The 19,440-nt window shown below is 46.8% G+C and overlaps 2 protein-coding genes across 5 annotated transcripts in view; one reads left to right on the top strand and one right to left on the bottom strand.

Annotated features, from left to right (window-relative positions):
- Positions 1 to 19,440, bottom strand: part of CYFIP2 (cytoplasmic FMR1 interacting protein 2) — a 126,247-nt gene that overhangs the window by 33,842 nt on the left and 72,965 nt on the right. For all 4 annotated transcript variants that reach the window (XM_007528626.3, XM_060198055.1, XM_060198057.1 and 1 more), the window contains 3 exons: positions 2,334 to 2,477; positions 1,974 to 2,064; positions 615 to 745 (listed from right to left, as the gene is read on the bottom strand). In XM_007528626.3, the coding sequence (XP_007528688.1) occupies positions 615 to 745; positions 1,974 to 2,064; positions 2,334 to 2,477 (366 nt within the window). The remainder of the gene's footprint in view (positions 1 to 614; positions 746 to 1,973; positions 2,065 to 2,333; positions 2,478 to 19,440) is intronic.
- On the top strand, positions 14,833 to 19,423 carry FNDC9 (fibronectin type III domain containing 9). Its single transcript, XM_007528638.3, has 2 exons — positions 14,833 to 14,932; positions 17,579 to 19,423. Exon 2 carries the CDS (start codon positions 17,586 to 17,588, stop codon positions 18,270 to 18,272), a length of 687 nt encoding a protein of 228 aa, XP_007528700.1. The 5' UTR covers positions 14,833 to 14,932; positions 17,579 to 17,585; the 3' UTR covers positions 18,273 to 19,423.

Here is a 19,440-nt window from a genome sequence, read left to right as displayed (position 1 = left end):
CTCTACATGAGCCTCCTGCCTCCCAGTCTGTCCTGGACCTGGACAAGTGCAAAAGGCCTTGGCTTCTACCTCCCCTCAGCCAGGCAGCTTCTGAACAAAATAAACCAGAGGGTAGGCAGGGGAGTTAGGAGGCAGAACATGTTCCTCACATGCTTAAGGTACCAGGTTCAATCTCAGAATGGTGCCCTGGTCTCTCTATCTCATTTTTTAACAAAGTGAATAAATGGGAAAGAGGAACTCAGTCATCAATTTGGGTAAATACCTTGCCATGCATGTGGGCCAGGCTTGAGCCCAGGCACCACATGGGAGGTGCTATGGCATCAGGGGTGGCTCTGTCTCTCTACCTGTATCAAAGAGAATCAGGTGAGCCTGGTGAGACCCATGAGTCCTGGGCCAGACAGGGAGCCCTTGTTGTGCCTTTCAGTTAACTCCAGGACCAATGCCTCCTGTTTTAGGTGGGCTGGCAACACAATATGTACTCTCAGCCCCAACACATGGTAAGAGCACATGCCATGGCAGTCTGGGGCTCAGGGGCCTCCAGAACCAGTAATGTGGGGGGTGTTCCTTCCAGCCTGGTTGCCCCCCTACTTTGGGGGTGGGGGGACAGGACTCACCAGTGCTTGCTCGATGAGGAGGCAGAAGAGGATGGCGTTTCCCACCTCCCGAAGGCTCTGGAACACGTCAGTCTTGAGCTCAGCATACTCGATGATGTCCTTCAGCTGGTGGTGAAAGAACTCCAGGATCCCTGGGGGGAGAGGGAGGGTGGCAGGTTTAGTCCCCATGCTGGGTCAGCAAAAAACCAATGGTGGCTTTGTATGACTTCCCAGAGGGAGCTAAGGGGGAATGTCTACTCTTCCTTTCTTTCTCCCTTCCTTCTTTTTCTCTCTTTCTTTCTTTCTTTCTTTCTTTTTCTTTCTCTTTCTGACTTATTTATCCTTTTCATTCTTTTTTTTTGCTAGAACAGAGACACATTGAGAGGAGAGGGGGGGAATAGAGGGAAAGAGACAAAGCAGCCCTGCTTCACTACTTGTGAAGCTTCCCCTGGCAGGTGGGAACTGGGGCTTTGAATGTAGGGCCTTTCATATTGTAACATATGCATTCAACCATGTGCATCACTGCCAGGCACTTTGTTTATAAAGATAATTAGAGCATCACTTTGGCACAGGCTGGGCAGTTTTGGGGTCTCAAACTAGGGCACCTCACACATGCAAGTCCTGTGCTTTACCAGTTAAGCCACCTCCCAAGCTGCATGGTTTCACTCTTTTTGGAAGAACACACACACACACACACACAGAGGCTTTGTTCTTCCCCAGTCTTCTGAATACCTAATAACTGCCATGTACTATGCTAAATGTTCTATCTACAATAGTTTACTTAACACTCACAGCACAACCATGACCCTAGAGGGACTCAGAGAAGGCAGGTAGCACACCCAGAATCACACAGCTAGAGAGCGGGGCAGGTGGGGCTGCCTCCAGAACTCTGACTCCCAACCTGTCCTTGTCCTGACTCACACTGGCCCTCTGTGTGGGTGCTGGGCATCACAGCCCTCAGGACAAACCCATAGTCTCTTCTCATTTCTGGTTCCCCAAAATTCAGCCCAGGTTCCACCCAGGGGTGGAGTGGCAAAACACTAGCCTCCTGATCACCTTGGAAATGTCACTGCTCCACCACCAAAAGCACCAGCCTCCTCTAAATGGAAGGTGGAAGTTCTGGGTGGTGAGAACTTTCCAAGTCAACCTTCCATTTAAATGCTCTCAATTTACTGCTTTACCCCTCTGGACTGGAAGAGGATGTGATTGCTTCAAGGGACTAAATGGCCCAGGGTTGCCTGGCTGGAGGCAGAGCAGGTGAGAACCCGGAGCTCCCTGGTGGACTAGCATGAAGGTGAAGAAGCAGAGCCCTTTCCATGGGGCAGGTGGGGGTGAAATCTTCTCCATCACCACCCGCTGGCCCTGTTGCCCGCCACCAACCTGGAGAGCCGTACTCATGCCGGGGCAGGCGACAGATCTTGGGCATCACCTCAATCAGTGTCTTCACGTACTGCAGGATAGTGCCTTGCAGCTGGCAGGAGATAGGGATGTGTGAATGGAAGAGCCTGCTATGCAGCTGAGCCTGCAGCTGAGTCCTGGGGATCAAATATCACCCCCCCCCCCTCTTTCAAAGGCTAGAGCAAAATCCTCAAGATTTGGAGATGAGGCCTTTAAGCCAAAAGCAAGAACACAAATTTCAATGATGAGGAGGTGAGCAGCCCAGCTGGGGCAATAGAGGACCTAGAAACAGGGCAGAGTGATGGGGAGAAGGATACCCTAGCTGGGCCCACTCTTTCTCACCAGGCTTTTGACAATCTTCAGCAACTCCTCCATGACCACCGCAATGCCCTGGTACCCCAGGAGTCTGCAGATGGTCTTGAAGTGTGGGGGGCCCACGAAGTTCCTGTAGGAGCTGTAGATGTGGCTGTAGGCAATGTTGAGAGGCTGCAGGAGAGAAGTGGGATAAGGTCAGGGGTGGAGTCAGACCGGACACAAACCTGGGTATTGAGGGAGGTGCATCAGAGTTATAGGAACTTGATAACACTTACACTCCTCCCTGGAAACCCCTGTGATGAGGTTGTAAGGTGCTGCCTGTGAAGTGAAGGTCACAGGCAGGAGAACCAGCTGAAAAGTCAACAACTGCTCTAATGCTTTCCTCCACTCCCTCCTTCCTTTCCTTATATAGAGATGGAGAAGGAGATGGGGAGCGGGGTGGAGAGAGAAGGAGACACAGCATCACAGTTTCCTTCCATATGGTGGAGGCCAGGTTCAAACCTGGATTACAAGCATGGGAAAGCAGAGCACTATCCAAGTGAGCTATTTCACTGACCCAAATACTTTCTTCTTTCCTTGACTCTGAGCTGTCTCCATCTCTAATAGGACAGGGTCTTGAGGTTCAATGTGTCTGGGGGTCAGGAATTTACTGTGGAGAATGCTGGGAAAGCCACTTAGGCTTTCAGAGCCTCAATATCTATGAAAGTGAAAGTCAGAGCTGGTGATTTTCAGGTGTTCTGAGTGTCTGTACAAAGGAAAGGTGACTTGGGAATGAGGATGTGAGACAGACACAAGCAGAGCTGCTCTGTCTCAGTGTCGCTTGGGAACTAGGTCACCTCCATCCTGCTCTGGACCCCAGGAGACACCTTTGCTAAATGAGTGGAATCTCTTTCAGATCTCTGAGAACACTAGACCAAAGTGAGGGCTCCCAATGGGGCACACCCAGTTGGGTAAACATGTTATCATGCACAAGGTTCTGAGTTCAAGCCCCCTGGGTCTCCCCCTGGTTGGGGGGAAGCTTCATGAGCAATGATGCAGTGTTGCAGGTATCTGTGTGTCTCTCTCCCTCTCTGTTTTCCCCTTCCTTCTCAATTTCTTTCTGTCCTGTCAAATAAATGCATAACTAGGATCCACTTGCATATCAGATTTCAGACTCAGGGGAAAAAAGAAAGAGAAAAAAAAAACTAGTATAGCCACAGGCCCTTTGGAATATAACTAAAATATGCCTACTAGCTATCTACAGAACAGAGGCCCCCCCCCCCCAATTCTTCATCTGCACTATTCCAGCCTTTAGGTCCATGATTGGTCAATAATTTGTTTGGTTTTGTATATTAACTCTCTTTTCAACCACCAGGTTCCAGATGCTAGCATGATGTCAACCAGACTTCTCTGGACAGACAACCCCACCAATGTGTCCTGAAGCCCTTCCCCAGAGCCCTTCCCTACTAGGGAAACACAGAGATGCTAGGAGTGTGGATCGACCTGTCAATGCCCATGTTCAGCGGGGGGAAGCAATTACAGAAGCCACACCTTCAACCTTCTGCATCCTACAATGACCTTCAGTCCATACTCCCAGAGGGTTAAAGAATAAGATAGCTATCAGGGGAGGGGATGAGATACAGAGTTCTGGTGGTGGGAACTGTATGGAGTTGTACCCCTTTTATCCTATGGTTTAGTCAATGTTTCCTTTTTATATATAAAACTAAAAAAATTAAAAAAGTAATAATAAAAGTTTAACTTAAGTAAACTTTAAGTTTACTTATTTACCAAAAAAAAAAAAAAAGACTCCTAGGACTGTCAGAGGATCACTGACTTTGTTTTGAGATGTGACCACCTTGTGCCAGACTGAGTGACACTCTCTATGCATACTGTTGTTTGAAATTATGACAAGCCAGTGCAATGGGCACTCTTGGCTCCATTTTACTGCAGTGCAAGAAAGTGAGTCCTTCACTTGCTTAAGGTCACAGCTCCAGGACAACAGAGATCTGGTGCTGAATATCACCTCTGTGTCAAACTCCACAGTTCCTGTTCTTAACCAGTCATGGCAGGATCTGGGAGCTGAATACTCCTATTCATCACACCCAGAGTTTCAGATAAGATTTCATGTTGGGGCCAGGGAAACAGCTTGCTTGGACAGTTTGCTGTTTTGCTATGTGTGAGGCCTAGGTTTGAGCCTGGTCCCCAGTGTGTTGAAGGAAGCTTCGGTGCTGTGGTCTCTTTCTCTCTCTCTCTTAAAAAAATATTTCATTTCAGAGAGTCAGGTGGTAGTGCAGCGGGCTAAACGCACATGGTGCAAAGCACAAGGACTGGCATAAGGATCCTGGTTCGAGCCCCTGGCTCCCCACCTGCAGGGGAGTCACTTCACAGATGCTGAAGCAGGTCTGCAGGTATCTATCTTTCTCTCCCCTCTCTGTCTTCCCATTCTCTCTCCATTTCTCTCTGTCCTATCTAACAATGACGACATTAATAACAACAACAATAATAACTACAACAACAATGAAAAACAAGGGCAAAAAAAGGGAAAACAAATAAATATAAAAAATAAAAATAAAAAAATAAAAAAATATATTTCACTTTAAAACTTTGTTCTGAGGACAGTTTTGTACACAGGGCAGAGACATACAGGGAGGTTATGCCTGTCAGTCTGGTGGGAATTCTCAACTCAGGATACTCTGTGTGAATTAGAAAGGAACACTAATGATGTATCGGGAAAGTTGCAGGACTCTAACTCTCTTGGAAGCCACATTGGGGAGTCTTTATCATCTGCAGTCTGGTGTGGTTTACTATGCATGCTTACCCTACATGTGACAAGTCTAGCACCCTGATTACAAGGCCCACTCACAAGGACACACAAACAGGATAATTGGAGCCCTCTTGAGTAAGGAGGACTTGTGAGGCTTAGGCACAACTACTTGTTCAGAGGGCTGCGTGAGCTCGTGGGGTACAGTCAGGTGAACTACTGCTGGGAGATGGGAAGAGGGCTCTTGTATGGAGTCAGTATGACTGTCGCATGGCTGGGGCAGGGGAGGTTTCTGGAAGGAGGACAATGTGACTGACATCATAGGACAATTCTAATTATGCTCAGCAAGTCCCAGAGCTATAGGAATGGCTGAGTTTGGTTTCACCAGCGTGTCTGGGGCCAGTCCTTGTGGTTTCTTGTGTGTGGACTGCCACTTTAAGTGTCACTATAACAAGGTACCCTATCAAATTGGGCTGGGTGAGAGCAAGATCAAGAAGTGCTCTGTGTCCTGAGTGAGCACATTTTAGTCCCAGCTCTGTCTTTCTCTTTTCAGGGCTGTGGAGGACACAGAAAATACCCCCAAACCAGCCCTCACCTCTGGTGGTTGGAAAAGGGGCACAGGAGATAATTTTGAGTGGAAAGAGTTCCCATATGTTGGCTGGGCTGTTAACCTTACAGGTATGTACACCTGCCAAACCATACACACCACGTGATGGGTCCCTGTGAACACTTAGGGTCTGGTTATACATCCCCCCCTCCTCCAATTTATACACTGAAATTCTAACTATTGTTGTGATGGTGTTAGGAAGCGGGGCCTTGAGGAGGTGACAGATCACAAAAGTGGGGCTTCCATGAACAGGATTAGTGCCTTTGGGAAGAAGTGATGGAGTAAGCACTTTCTGCCTTCAGCAGGTGGGGAGCATAATGAAAAGAAAGCCTTCTTGAGCCAGGAGGCAGTTCTTACTCTGGTGCTTCCAGCCTCAAGGAATGAGAAACTAATGCTGGTGAGGCCACTCAGGCTCTGGTATCCTTGTTCTAGGAGCCTGAAGAGTTAGATAATGCATTTTGCATCCTATGATTACACCTCAATATAAAAAAGTGAATGCAATAGCCCAGTAGGTTCTATCATAGTCTGATTTACTTTCTGAAATTTTCAAAAACTATAAAACCAGAGTCACAATCTGAACTTTTCCCTGCAGTGGGAGCCTGCACAGCAAGAGGGAAGGAAAGCACTGTGCTCAGAACAGTAAGCCCATTCTCATCCCCACCCACGTGGTGCCTCCCCTTGGAGCCCAGGAGAGCTCTAAGCACCATCTCCCTTGTCCCCTCTCAACTATCCCAGGGAAGAAATGGAACTTCTGAGCAGCAGGGAGCTCTTGGATTGTTCCTGATAGGGAATAAAAAGCAGCGAGTTCCTGTCTGATTCTCCTGTCTGATTCTCTGCCTTCTTTTTGGGTTTGGTCTGAATCCAGAGTTAAGGACTGGTGTGGGCACACCTGAAATCAAGTCCCAGACCCCTCAGTTCCCTCATCAGAGGATCTTGAGCAAATTCCTGAAACTCTCTCAATCTGGCCTTGCTCTAAGTACAGGTAATAATATACCAGCTTCAATAAGGGAGGTTGAGGGGCTTAAATGGATAATATACTTAGCTGGCATCTCATGCAATGAAATGACAGTTGATAATATGCTGAATCAAAGACTTAAGGAAGACAGTTTCTTGGGCAAAGGCCCTGGTAGGCTTTGGCTGTAGTGTTGGGGACTGCATACATGGGGACATGATAGAGGAGCTAGCTGGAACCATTAGATGGAACCCACTTAAAGGTAGACTTCACTCAGTAATAGCTACAGCAGCAACAGATGGGAGCTGTCCATCAACAGGTGGTGCTGAACACAGGTTCTCCCAAGGCTGAAAAGGAGTGGGGTTGGCTGGAACACAGCACAAGGGAGTGAACCAGCCTGAACTCAGCATTGTAGCATGTGCTCAGGTCCCACTCAGAGATGGGGCTCCTGGGACACCTCCTCACCCATCCTAGCAGCTTCTTTCCCCCCACCCCACTCAAGAAACTTTTAGTACCAGGTCTTCCCTGGCACTTCCTGGCTGGCGCAAACATAAAGCATATGCAGGCAGATGGAAAGGACTGTGTTCAAGGCAGAGGACACTCTGGAAAGGTTCAGAGACCCAAGCACAGCACACGGGAGGTCTCTGGTTAGCATTCCCATGTCCATATCAGGATCTGGTCTAGAGTGGAAGCTGGGGTCTCTGCTTCCAGCCCAAGCTTCATCCAGAAGGACCAGCAGGAATGAGCCCCTGTCCCCCACACCACATCCATGCAGGGGAAGGAAGCAAGCACATGCGGGTCAGGCCGTGCACACACACCCCCGGAGGGCAGCCGTCTGACCTGCTGGCTCAACAGGAGGCTAGGGCCTACTAAGAAAATGTGGGAGTGTGGGAGCCTGGGCATTTTCTGAGGGTTGGCAGACAAAAACAGGAAGGCAACATGGCTTGAGATACAAGATGCTCAATGTACGTCTCTTACACTGCATGAGTCCTTCTAATGAATGGCTGGCAACCAAGCCCCTGAACTACATAGGTTTGAGCTGTGTGGTTCCACTTACAAGTGGAGTTTTCCTGTCACTAGTAAAATTTCCTTATACTTTTTTAAATATCTCTATCAGTGGGGGAGGAGCTGGCTCACCTGGCAGAGCATATATTTTGTTACCATGTTGGAGGACCTAGGTTTGAGCCCCTGGCTACCCATGAGAATAATGCTCCATGTAGTGCTCAGTGTATCTCCTTCTCTCTGTGTCTCTCATTCTCTAGCTAATATAAAAAGAAAAAAAATGCCACTGAAAGAAGTGAAATTGTGCCAGCACCATGACCCAGAGATGCTGCGAGAGAGAGATAGAGAGATATTGTGTGTGTGTGTGTGTGTGTGTGTGAGAGAGAGAGAGAGAGAGGAGAGAGAGAGAGAGAGAAAGAGAGAGAGAGAGAGAGAGAGAGAGAGAGAGAGAGAACATGAACAGCAGATGCTCACTCTGGTCCATGTCATGCCAGAGAACAAACCAGGAAGCTTATGCTGACAGGTCAGATGCTCACCCAGGTCACCACCTTCTAGGCAGCCCTTAATATTTTTCTTTCTTTTGATTACCAGTAGGATTATTGCTGGGGCTTAGTGTTGCTCTTGGTGCCCCCCTTTTTCCATTTTATTTGATAGGACAAAGAGAAATTGAGAAGGAAGGAGAGATAAAGAGGAAGAGACAAAGACAGACACCCACAACACTGCTTCACTGCTAATAAAACCTTCTCCCTGTAGGTGGGGGCTGGGGGCTTGAACCTGGGTCAGTGAGCATGGTAATGTGTGCACTCAAAACTTTTTAATAACATGCTATTTTCTCTAGTATGCTTTACTCTTAAGAGAGAGGCAGGCTGGGAATATGAATCAACCTGTCAATGCTCATATTCAGCAGGGAAGCAATTACAGAAGCCAGATTTTACACTTTCTGCATCCCACAATGACCTTGGGTCCATACTCCCAGAGGGTTAAAGAATATGAAAGCTATCAAGGGAGGAGATGGGATATGGAGTTCTGGTGGTGGGAATTATGTGGAGTTATACCCCTCTTATCCTATGGTTTTGTCAGTGTTTCCTTTTATAAATAAATAAAAAAAATACAGCATATAACATACATAACGTACAAAACAGGTGTGTGGGGGCCAGGTGGTAGTGCAGAGGATTAAGTGCCCATGGCATGAAATGTAAGGGCCAGCTTAAGGATCCTAGCTCGAGCCCCCAGCTCCCCACTTGCAGAGGGGGTCACTTCACAAGCAGTGAAGCAGGTCTGCAGGTGTCTATCTCTCTCCCTGTCTTCCCCTCCTCTTTCAGTTTTTCTCTGCCCTATCCAATGACAACAACAACAGCAACAACAATAACAACAAGGGCAATAAAATGGAAAAAAAATGGCCACCAGGAGCAGTGGATTCATAGTGTAGGCACTGAGTCCCAGTGACAATCCTGGAGGCAAAAATAAAATAAAATAAAAAACGAGTGTGGACTGGCTGTTGATGTGGTCAGGTTCCTTGTCAACAGGAGGCCATTTCTAGTTAAGTTTAGGAGTGTCAAAAACTATATGCAGATTTTTCAAGTGCTGGGACGCTGGCACCCCCAGGTCATCACTGTTCAAGGATCAGCTACTTGGGGTGGCTGACTTGAAATCTAGCTGCTTTCAACTCGCACTACACAAAATAGCTCAGAAATAACAGATTCAGGAATTAGAGCCATATTATGTGACATGTATGTGACAACATGTGCATTATAAAAAGCAAAGCAGTATTAAAAGACTACATGGTGAATCTGAGCTGGTATATTCAGGGCACAGTGACAATGTCCTTACATGGACACTTTGAGAAACCCTATGGGATGAAGGAGTCACTGTGTCCACCATGCCTACCTGTGGTAGAGGGGTTTTTTGGACCTAAAGCCTTATTTTACTTAAATTTATTTATTTACTTATTTTCACCAGAGCACTGCTCAGCTCTGGCTTATGGTGGTGTGGGAGATTGAACCTGAGACTTTGGAGCCTTAGGCATGAGAGTCTCTTCATATAGCCATTATCCTATCTAGTCCTGTACTACACAAAATAGGTCAGAAACAACAGACTCAGGAATTAGTGCCATATTATGTTATTATTATTAGAGCCATATTATTTATAGGACAGGGAAAATTGAGAGGGAAGGGGGAGATAGATAGGGAGAGACACCTGTAACAGTTTAACTGCTTATGAAGCCCCTCTCTGCAGGTGGGGGGATGTGGGCTGTGGGCTTGAACCTAGGTCTTTGTGCCTAGTAATGAGTGTGCTCAACTAGGTGCGCCATTACCTGGCCCTGAGTGGTCCTAAAGCCTCTCTACCAGGTGGCACTCTGGGCCGTAAACAATGGAAGCAATTTATTTGGAAAAAACGAATTTGCTTGCAATTTGCTGCTCTGCTTTCTGGAATCCCAACTGTAGTTTCACAGAACTCTCAAGAGAAATTAAAATAGCTTCCAATTTCCTGCCTCTGTTACATGATTTCACTCTTGTTCCTGGAGTGATCTGAGCATCATCAACTCAGAACAAACATGGTTCTAATGTGGGTCAGAGAGCTGATGTTCACTCTGTAAACCCACTACAAGTAGATGAAAGTATGGGGGAGGTATATGGCAGTCACCGTGCCCTTGTTGGAGAAGGTCATAGGGGACTAAGATGGTTTTCAAGGTTGAGAAATTCTGTGCCATGACTTGAAATCCACAGCCAGGCTTTGGAGAACAGCACTGATGTGTCTGTCTGTCCATCTGTCTCTTCTTTCTGTCGTTAAGTCAGTTCTAAGACTGGGTCCCCATAGCTGGGGTGGGGTGACTAAGTTCCCAGGAGTTGATGGCAAAATCTCAAAGAATGACACTTCTCCCACTCCCTTTTTTCTATTGATCTCAAGAATCGAGCATTTGGATATGTCAAGAGGGAGGACAGAGGCAGCCTTGTCCAATGAAATCAACACTAATGCTTAGAAGTCCAAAAATTTGAGGAGGAAATGAACCAATGATAGCTTAGTGAAGGAGAAGCAGGCCCTGCCTCTGTCAGATCCTCGTGGCTCCAGCATCCCTGGGCTGTCCCTGTCACTTCAATCTCTAGATCTCTCTCCTGAAACAGGCCTTCTCCACCCAGTATGACCTCTCTATCAAGGTTGCCTATGATTCCAGAGCCACTCTGCTGAGCCAGGGTAAGCTGCCCATGTCACAGCCCTTCACTTGATCATATCTGGAAAGGTCTCCAAGTCATATTTCTAGGTCCCAGGAGTAGAGCCAGCTGTCACTGAGGCCTTTCTGGGATCACCACACCAGATGAGGCAGGCGTCCCATCACTGTGCCCTGCTAGCAGAGGGATTTGAAGGCCAGCACAGTGAAAGGATCTGCCTCAGGTCAAGCACAAAGGTGATGTTCAGTCAAATGTCATGACTCACAAAATAACAACATTGAGTGGTTTGGAGGATCAGTGATGATGGGGAGCCTGGGACTAAGGCCACACAGATACAAGTGGGGGGCAGTGAGGGGGTGGTGCTGTTGCCAGTGCTGTTGGAGGTTAAGGCTAGTGCTCCCAGCCATGTATGGCAGTACAGGTACCCAGGCATATCCCCAGTCTGTTGGCAAAACACCTGGGTTCTGGTTGTAGTAAGGGTTTAGTGTGGCAGGCAATGTATAAGCATGATGAAAATCCTGAGTAAGATTATGACTTCAGTAAGGCTGTTGTTCAGCTAGTGATAACCATGCTCAACTGAAAATCACACCAGTGGGCTGTGGGAGCTAGCACATCAGTTATACAACAAACTTTCATGGAGGCTCAGAAGTCGCCAGGTTACGTTCCCAGCACCACCATAAGCCAGAGCTGAGCAGTACTCTGGTAAAGTAAACAAGTAAATAAATAATAAAAAGCACACCAGCAATTTTTAAATGATGAAGATAATCAAAAATCATTGTTATCATTCAGTGAATGATTTTTGTCATAATCTATAGCACTTTGAAGGCAGATTTATGATAGATTCTATATAATTTATAATATATATCTTTAAGATTTTTATTTTTATTATCTTTATTTATTTATTAGATAGAGATAGCCAGGAGTTGAGAAGAAGAGGGAGATAAAGAAGGAGAGATAGAGATACACCTGCAGTCTTGCTTTACCACTTGCAAAGCTTTCCCCCTGCAGATGGAGACTGGGGACTCGAACTCAGCACCTTGCACACTGTATCATGTGTGCTCAACCACCACCTGGACCCTATAATTTGTTTTGTAAAGACAGAGACAGAGAGTTGGAGAGAGAAAGAAATAGACCACAGTACCACTGAAGCTTCTTTTAATGCTGTGGGGGAAGGACTTGAACCTGGGTTACACACATGGCAGAGCTGCATACTATCCAAGTGAGCTATTTGCCAGCCTTATATAATCTACTTTAGAAAAATAATTTTATTAGTTTATTTAGCATAGTTGGGGCCTCGCACATGTGCATTTCATTGATTATCCTGGGTCACTTTTTTCATTTAGATAGAGACAGAGAGAGGGAGGAATGCCATGTCTTGAACTTGGGCCAAATGCATGGCAATGCATGCACCCTACCTACTGAGCTACTTCTCGAGTCCTAGGGGAGAATATTTTTAGAGCTCTGATTTCTAATTCTAATTTTAATGCCTGAGCCAATTATTAATTACTTTCATGTTTTACATCACCCTTGATGTTAAGGAACTAAGTTCTTCAGCAGGGGAACTGGACTACAGATTCCAGAAGCAGAAATACTCTGTGCCCATATTTTTCCAGATATATTTTCCTGATGTCTATTATGCTCAGAGAGTCGGATGTTCTCTCTGAGGCCTTTTAGTTCCTTTTCTGTTCCCATCACTCTGGATGCTTCTGTGCTGCAGAGTCCTCTCTACCTCTCAAGAGAAGGTAACCATGGAAGTAAAGAGTAATTGCTGGCTCTTGCTAACCATATTGGCTACTACTGACAATTTTTGGTTATTGTTGACCACTGCCAGCTACAGTTGAGAGTTGTTGGCCATTAGTTATTGATGCCCAGTGTTGTTATTGTTGAGAATCACTGGCTGTTGCTGACCACTGCTGGTTATTTATTATTGGTTATTGTTGACTATTGCTGGCCATTGTTGATGACTGTTGGCTATTATTTTTTTGCCTCCAGGGTTATTGCTGGGGCTCGGTGCCTGCACTATGAATCTACTGCTCCTGGAGGCCATTTTTTCCATTTTGTTGCCCTTGTTGTTACCCTTGTAGCTGTCATCATTATATTGTTGTCACTGCTGTTGTTGTTGTTGGATAGGACAGAGAGAAATCAAGAGAGGAGGAGAGACAGAGATGGGGAGAGAAAGACAGACACTTGCAGACCTGCTTCACCGCCTGTGAAGCGACTCCCCTGTAGGTGGGGAATGGGGGCTCAAACCGGTATACTTATGTAGGTCCTTGCACTTTGCGCCATGTGTGCTTAACCTGCTGCACTACCGCCTGACTTCCTGATTGTTGGCTATTTTACTGTTGGCTATTTTGACCACTGTTGGCTATTGTTTGTTATTATTGAACACTGGTGGCCACTGTTGGCTGAAGAAGGGCACAAGCAAAACAGCAAGACATAAAAGAGGTCAGCTAGGAGTTCAAGCTCCAGATCAGCAGACTGTTCCCAGAACAATGTTTTGCCACAGCCTCATATTATGGTACTGGTGGAGTTACTTGTTCTGGGTCTCAGTTCCTCCCTTTGCATAATGGAGATCACAGGGCCTTGCCTCCAAGAGTTACTGCATGCATAGGGTGAGTGAACATAAATGAATCATACCCAAATGCCCTATGTGAGTTTTCTTAGTAGTATGATTTCATCCCTGTGCACATGTCACAGAATATAATTATATAAACCTGGATGACAAAGCCCTCTCCATACCCAGGCTCTGTGGCTCCATCTATTGAGACCACATTACACATGTGCTCCATAGTTGATCAAAATGCCACAGAGCATCACATAGCTGTACTACAAACTGGGTGACTTAACACAAAAGAGATACAGCTTCTTGCAGCTCTGGCAACTAGAAAGCTGAGAGCCACACTCACTCCCTCTGGAGACTCTAGGGGAGGACCCAAGCTAGCTTCTCCTTGTGTCTGGTCTTTCACTCTCTGGCCTCTGCAGCACACAGAGGTTGTGTGATTCCCTTAGTTTCTCTGTGTAAACAAAGCTCTCCTTTGCTCTCAGAGTCACCTATCACTGGGCATCACACATTGAGGACTCCCCACCAAATTCAAGATGATGCCACTATGAGATTTTTGAACTAAGTAAATATTTACTTTAAAGAATGCTACATTCTAAGGCTCTGGGTGGACACAAATTTGGGGGGTGAGGGACATGCAAACCAATCACTACATGTGTCATGATGATTGAACCAGTCTGATGTGGGTTTGGGACACAGAAGGGGGATGCTCTCAAATTTCTACCTGCCACCCCATATAGCCCCCAGCAATACCGAAGAGGTGAGGTGGGAGGGGGTTGGGATGAGGAAGGATGAGAGGGGATGAGGAAGAAATGGCAATTTTAGCCATTGTCTAATGTGGGTCTGAAAGGGGTTAAAAAAGAGAGGAGTGGGGTGGGGTGGCACACTTGATTGAGCACACACACATTACCATGTGCAAGAACCCAGGTTCAAGCCCCCAGTCCCCACCTGCAGGGGGGAAGCTTCATGAGTTATGAAGCAGTGTTATAGGTGTCTTTCTTCCTCTCTCCCTGTCTATAACACCCTTCCCCTCTCAATTTCTCTGTCTGATCAAATAAGTAAATACATAAATTAATCTTTTTTTTAATAAATTAATCTTTTAAAAAGAGAGAGAACTAGTTATTGAGAAACTGAAGGAATCTTGGAAGAATTACCATCATTGGGGACAGGGGTAGATAGCATAATGGTAATGCAAACAGACCCTCATGCCTAAGGCTCCAAGTCCCAGGTTTAATCCCCTGCACCACCATAAGCCAGGGATGAGCAGTGCTCTGATAAAAAAAAAAAGAGCACCATTCTGACAATCAGGTTGCCTATTGATACCTATTTTTGGCGAGAGAGCTGTTCTTACTGGGCAAAGCCCTCCCAGTCAGTCCCTGAGAACACCATGCATACAATGCCTGCTAGTTGCCATGGTGAACGATGCTGATGGGAAGAAATGAATAATGTGAGTGTCGGGGGCGACAGTGGGATTACTCAGACCCAGACCGTGGTGAGAGACATCCAGAAGAGCCTAGAGCAGAGAAGGCAGAAGGCACTGTCCCCCTGCTTGTGCAGGCTACATTCTACCCCTCCAAGGAAGCCACAGGCGGCACCAGGTACAGGACACAAAGGGCTCTGCCTGGAAAAGGAAATAAATGGCTTTGCCTTTCATGCTCTGCTAGGAGTGTGTGTGTGTGTGCATGTGTGTGTGGGGGAGGGTTGGTGGGAGTGAGGAGGTGGGCAGCGGTAACAGAAATGGCTGGAGACAGAGGACATTTAGAAACAGGAGCTGAGGAAGGGAAAGACTGAAAGGGAGACTGATGTAAGCTAAGGCTGCTGCTCTGGGCTTGCCAGAAAGCTGCCAGAAATGCCAGCTACAGCTGTCTGGAAAGCTGGTGCAGATTCCAGGAAGCGGGCTCTGATGCTGCTCCTTATTGATGGAGGAGTTTTGCACAGGCCATTCACTACCTCTGCACCATACGACACAAACTCAGCTTATTCATTATAGTCAGAGGTGATATTCCAGAGGTGTGTGTCAGGGGTAGGAGGGATTGGGTATTGGTAGGGTGCCTGGGTGCAAGAGGAGCTCCAGTGATCAGAGGAGAATATATTGTTGTGTCCTTTGCTGGGGGGTCTGAGTACCCCTGTCTAATTTCATTTTAAAATCACCCAGTTATCTGGAAAGAAATTTCTAGTCCAGTGAGCAGAAAACCAGCCCCTTCCTGAACATCCTAGCTCACTGTCACTCTTAGAGGAGAAAAACAAGGACTGGAAAATTACTCCATGTCTGCCTTGAGACTGAGCATAAAAGAAAATTAGGAGGCCTGGGGTGGGGAGGAAAGAAACATCAATTCACGGGTTCTAGAAATCAGTTTGGATTTGTGTCAGTTCCAGTTGAAAATTGTATTATTATTACCATTTTTTAACTTTTTTTTTTTTTTTTACTACAATGGCATTGGAATCTAAAATGGAACCTGAGTTTCTCGAGAGAGAAAGCTGGGGGGTGGGGTGGGGGAGAATGTTCATGAACATGCACAGGTTGAACATGGCTGTCTCTGAATTTTAGATCCGGGGAAATTGACCAGAAAGGAGTTCCCTCACAAACAGACAGAATGAAAGAGACATTGAGAAGTTGGGAGCTGGTCAATGTGAGAGGTTTGGCATCTGGAGGGGGACTCACTGGTCAGCACTGGACCTCACCCTCCTAAGCCCAGCAGCTATGGATTTAGAAACTGAGCACTGAGATGGCTTGGAGCCTTCCCACTTCTGAGCAGAGGGACCTCAGATTCCCTCAATTGACAAGTAATCACCTAACCCAGGTGCTGTGATGGCGAATAATGGGACAGCTGGGGAGATACCATTATAATTATGCAAAGGGACTCTGATGCCAGAAGCAGCAAGGTCTCAGGTTCAATCCCCAGCACCACCATAAACCAAAGCTGCACAGTGCTCTGGAAAAAAAAAAATCATAAAGTAAATAAAGGGAATTTCTCATCCAAGACCTGTGTAAAAGAAACTACTCATTAACTATTGTGGTTGTGACCACATCAGCACTGGAGGGCTATAAATATTAACTACTGGCATGTTGGTTTGGGGAACTGCCCATCTGTTTTGGCCTATGAAACAAATTTCCTTGGGTACCCCTGCATTTGAAAACAAAACAGAACAGAACAAAACAAAACAAAATGAGAAAAGAGACAAGACTTAGGGGGAAAATCAGCCACTAGTGTGCAGCAAAGCAGATCTTGTCATGACCAGCAGAATAGGGAGGCTAAAACAGTAGAAGTGGAATGTTCTAGAAGACTAGAGGACAGCATTTGGAACAGAAGCAGGAGGCTCAGAGAGAAATGTTAGGTTAAACAGTGAAGGTTGCAGGGGAAGGACAGGGTGGCATTGCTTTTTCTTGTGCTACCTTTCTTCTTTTTTTAAAGGGCTGGGTAGGCACAATGCCATTAAAAGAGCTTATCCAGGGCTGGGTGAGCCTGGAAAGAGGGGGATGCACCTCCTTAAGCCCTGAAGACCACCAGCCATGGCATGAGACATCCCCCATGGGAGCTTCTGTCCTATCATTTTTTAAAAAATTATTATTATTATTATTATTTATTTTCACTTTTGTTGCCCTTACTGTTTTTTTTTAAGAATCTTTTTTAAAAAAAATATTTTCATTTACTTTATTTTAATGAGAAAGAGTAAATACAGAGGGAAAGATACTGAGAGAAAGAGACCAGAACACTGCTCAGCTCTGGCTTATGGTGGTGCTGGGGATTGAACGTGAGATCTCAGAGCCTCAGGATGTTAAGGCATTTGCATAACCATTATGCTATCTCCCCAGCCAGCCCTTGTTGTTTTATTGTTGTAGTTACTATTGTTGTTGTTATTGATGTCATCATTGTTGAATAGGACAGAGAAAAATGGAGAGAGGAGGGGAAGACAGAGAGGGGGAGAGAAAGATAGACACCTGCAGACCTGCTTCACCGCCTGTGAAGCGACTCCCCTCCCTGCAGGTGGGGAGCCAGGGGCTCAAACCAGAATCCTTATGCCGGTCCTTGCACTTTGTGCCATGTGCGCTTAACCCATTGTGCTACTGCCCACCCCCTCTCCCCCATCCTATCATTCTTAAGTCACTCCTCCATCACCACTGGTTGATTCCATTCAGGCAGAAGTCCCCAGGTGAAATACTCGACCAATGGTGACTATATTTATGTGGCATAAATCCATAAACAAGGGATATCTGTCACTTTTCACTTTGATTCTGGTTCCAGAATCAGGATGAACATCGAGGTTGGGAATGTGTCTTACACGGGAGCCGTCATCTCCTGGTCATCCTCGGAGCCCTGCCTGGAGGACTACTACCACATAATGTATAGGCCTAACTGGAACAGCATCTTCTCTAGTTATCTTCGCTATAGCTTCCACCACGAAGAGAAGGTGCCTCGTACGATCAGCTCAGTGGTGCTGGAACACCTGGCTCCATCCACACTCTACTTCCTGTGCATCAGCTGTAAGAAGGCCCTCTTCCCTTACAGGCACTACTGCACCATGTTCCATACTCTGGATAAGAGCCCACTGGCACCCGGGAGCTCTCTGGTGGACCCCCAGATCTCCCTGTGGGTGCTGATGGCCATCCTGCTGGCCTGCTTCATGGCCGTGCTGGCCTTCATCTGCCTCCAGTTCTGGTGCATCCGATGCCACGAGCCCCGTTGGTCCTACCGGGCCGGCAACATAGAGGAAGCCAACGGGCTGGTGAGGTGGCCTGAGGAGGCCCAGGCTCTGGGCCCAAGGGAAGACGATCTGCAGGGGCTCCCTCTGGTGGAGCTGCAGCGCAAGAAGCCTGACGCTATGGCAGAAGGGGACAGGGTGCTGGAAGCAGGAGCTGAGCAGGAGTCCCTCAATGTGGGTGCCTTACCTGGGGAGGGGAGGGACCAGCGAGCTATGCTGCCTCTTCTAGGGGAGTGAGAAGTGGGTGGTGTAGCGAGGAAGATACCAACCGCTTTCCCAAGTGCTTCCTGTCGGCAATTCCCTGAAGTTTATGGGGCACCAAATCCCAGTTTTGCCTCCCCACCCTAGTAGCTCTTTTGCATAAATGTGTATAGACCCTTAAACCACCTCTTTCTCCCCTTAGTATCTGTGTGCATGGGGCTGGATGATGCACAGGACAAGAGTTTCTCAGCCTGGAAAACGCCCTCTGTGTTGTTTATAAACTGGGAATCATCTTCTCTGAAAGTCCACTTGGTGGGGACCCAGTTAGTTATGTACTAAAAACTTGATTTTAATATCAAGTCAGACCTGAATATGTTAAGGCACAGAACATGAAGCATGCACGACTCAAATGAAAAGCAGTAACTGGACAAAATTTGGGGGTTGGTGATGGACTTTCCGTTGGATGAGGCCTCTGAGGGCCAGTGCCCTTTGCATTTAAGGGAGTGGTTCTGAAAGGGGACTAGAAGCTTTGTTCTTCAGTGTTCTCTAACCTTCACACAGTTGCATGCCACCTAACTCCCCCACTTCATTTTGTTTTTAAGTGGGGCCAGAATTAGTCATTTTCACCCAACCCCCCACCAAAAAACAAACAAACAAACAAAAAAACAACCCATCCCAGTGATTTTGTTGTTTTTGACATGTCATCTTTCAGTGGCATTATCTATCCTCTGGTACAAAGCCCAGAGTGAGTGACTCTCCTGAACTAGGCGTGGTGTGGGGGTAGCTTTTGGGGGTGCCACCTTGCCCCTAACATAGCGATGGGGCCTGGAATGGAAGAAGAGCAGAGACGATGCCTATTGTATCCATAGCATGCAGAACCTGGGTGCTCAGTTACTGGCTGATGGGGTTTTGTTAGAGTGAGGAACTGAGTCTGAACAATGCAGCAGGGACAGAAGCCAAGCTCATGCTGGAGACTTCCTTCAAATCTCCACCTTTTCATCTGCTTCCTGTCTGGAGATCCTTTCAATTGACAGGGTACAAATCCCAGATACACAGTATGATGCCATATGAAGAAACTGGCAAAGCCAAGCAGTCCCTCTCCCCCATACCTACCTCCCGCTCCCCTCAGTGAGCCCTCCCCACTCAGCCCTTGACTGCATGCCCAACCCCTACTAGCTGTGACAATAAAGGAGTTTATTGCAGT

Source organism: Erinaceus europaeus, chromosome 9 (assembly GCF_950295315.1).
Source record: "Erinaceus europaeus chromosome 9, mEriEur2.1, whole genome shotgun sequence".
Taxonomy (NCBI): Eukaryota; Metazoa; Chordata; class Mammalia; order Eulipotyphla; family Erinaceidae; genus Erinaceus; species Erinaceus europaeus.
Note: the sequence above shows the minus strand (reverse complement) of the source record. Positions and strands in the feature narration are given on the sequence as shown.

Bases quoted from the DNA above. Each gene is read 5' to 3' on its own strand.
- FNDC9 (XM_007528638.3), top strand. From the start codon at position 17,586: ATGAACATCGAGGTTGGGAATGTGTCTTACACGGGAGCCGTCATCTCC.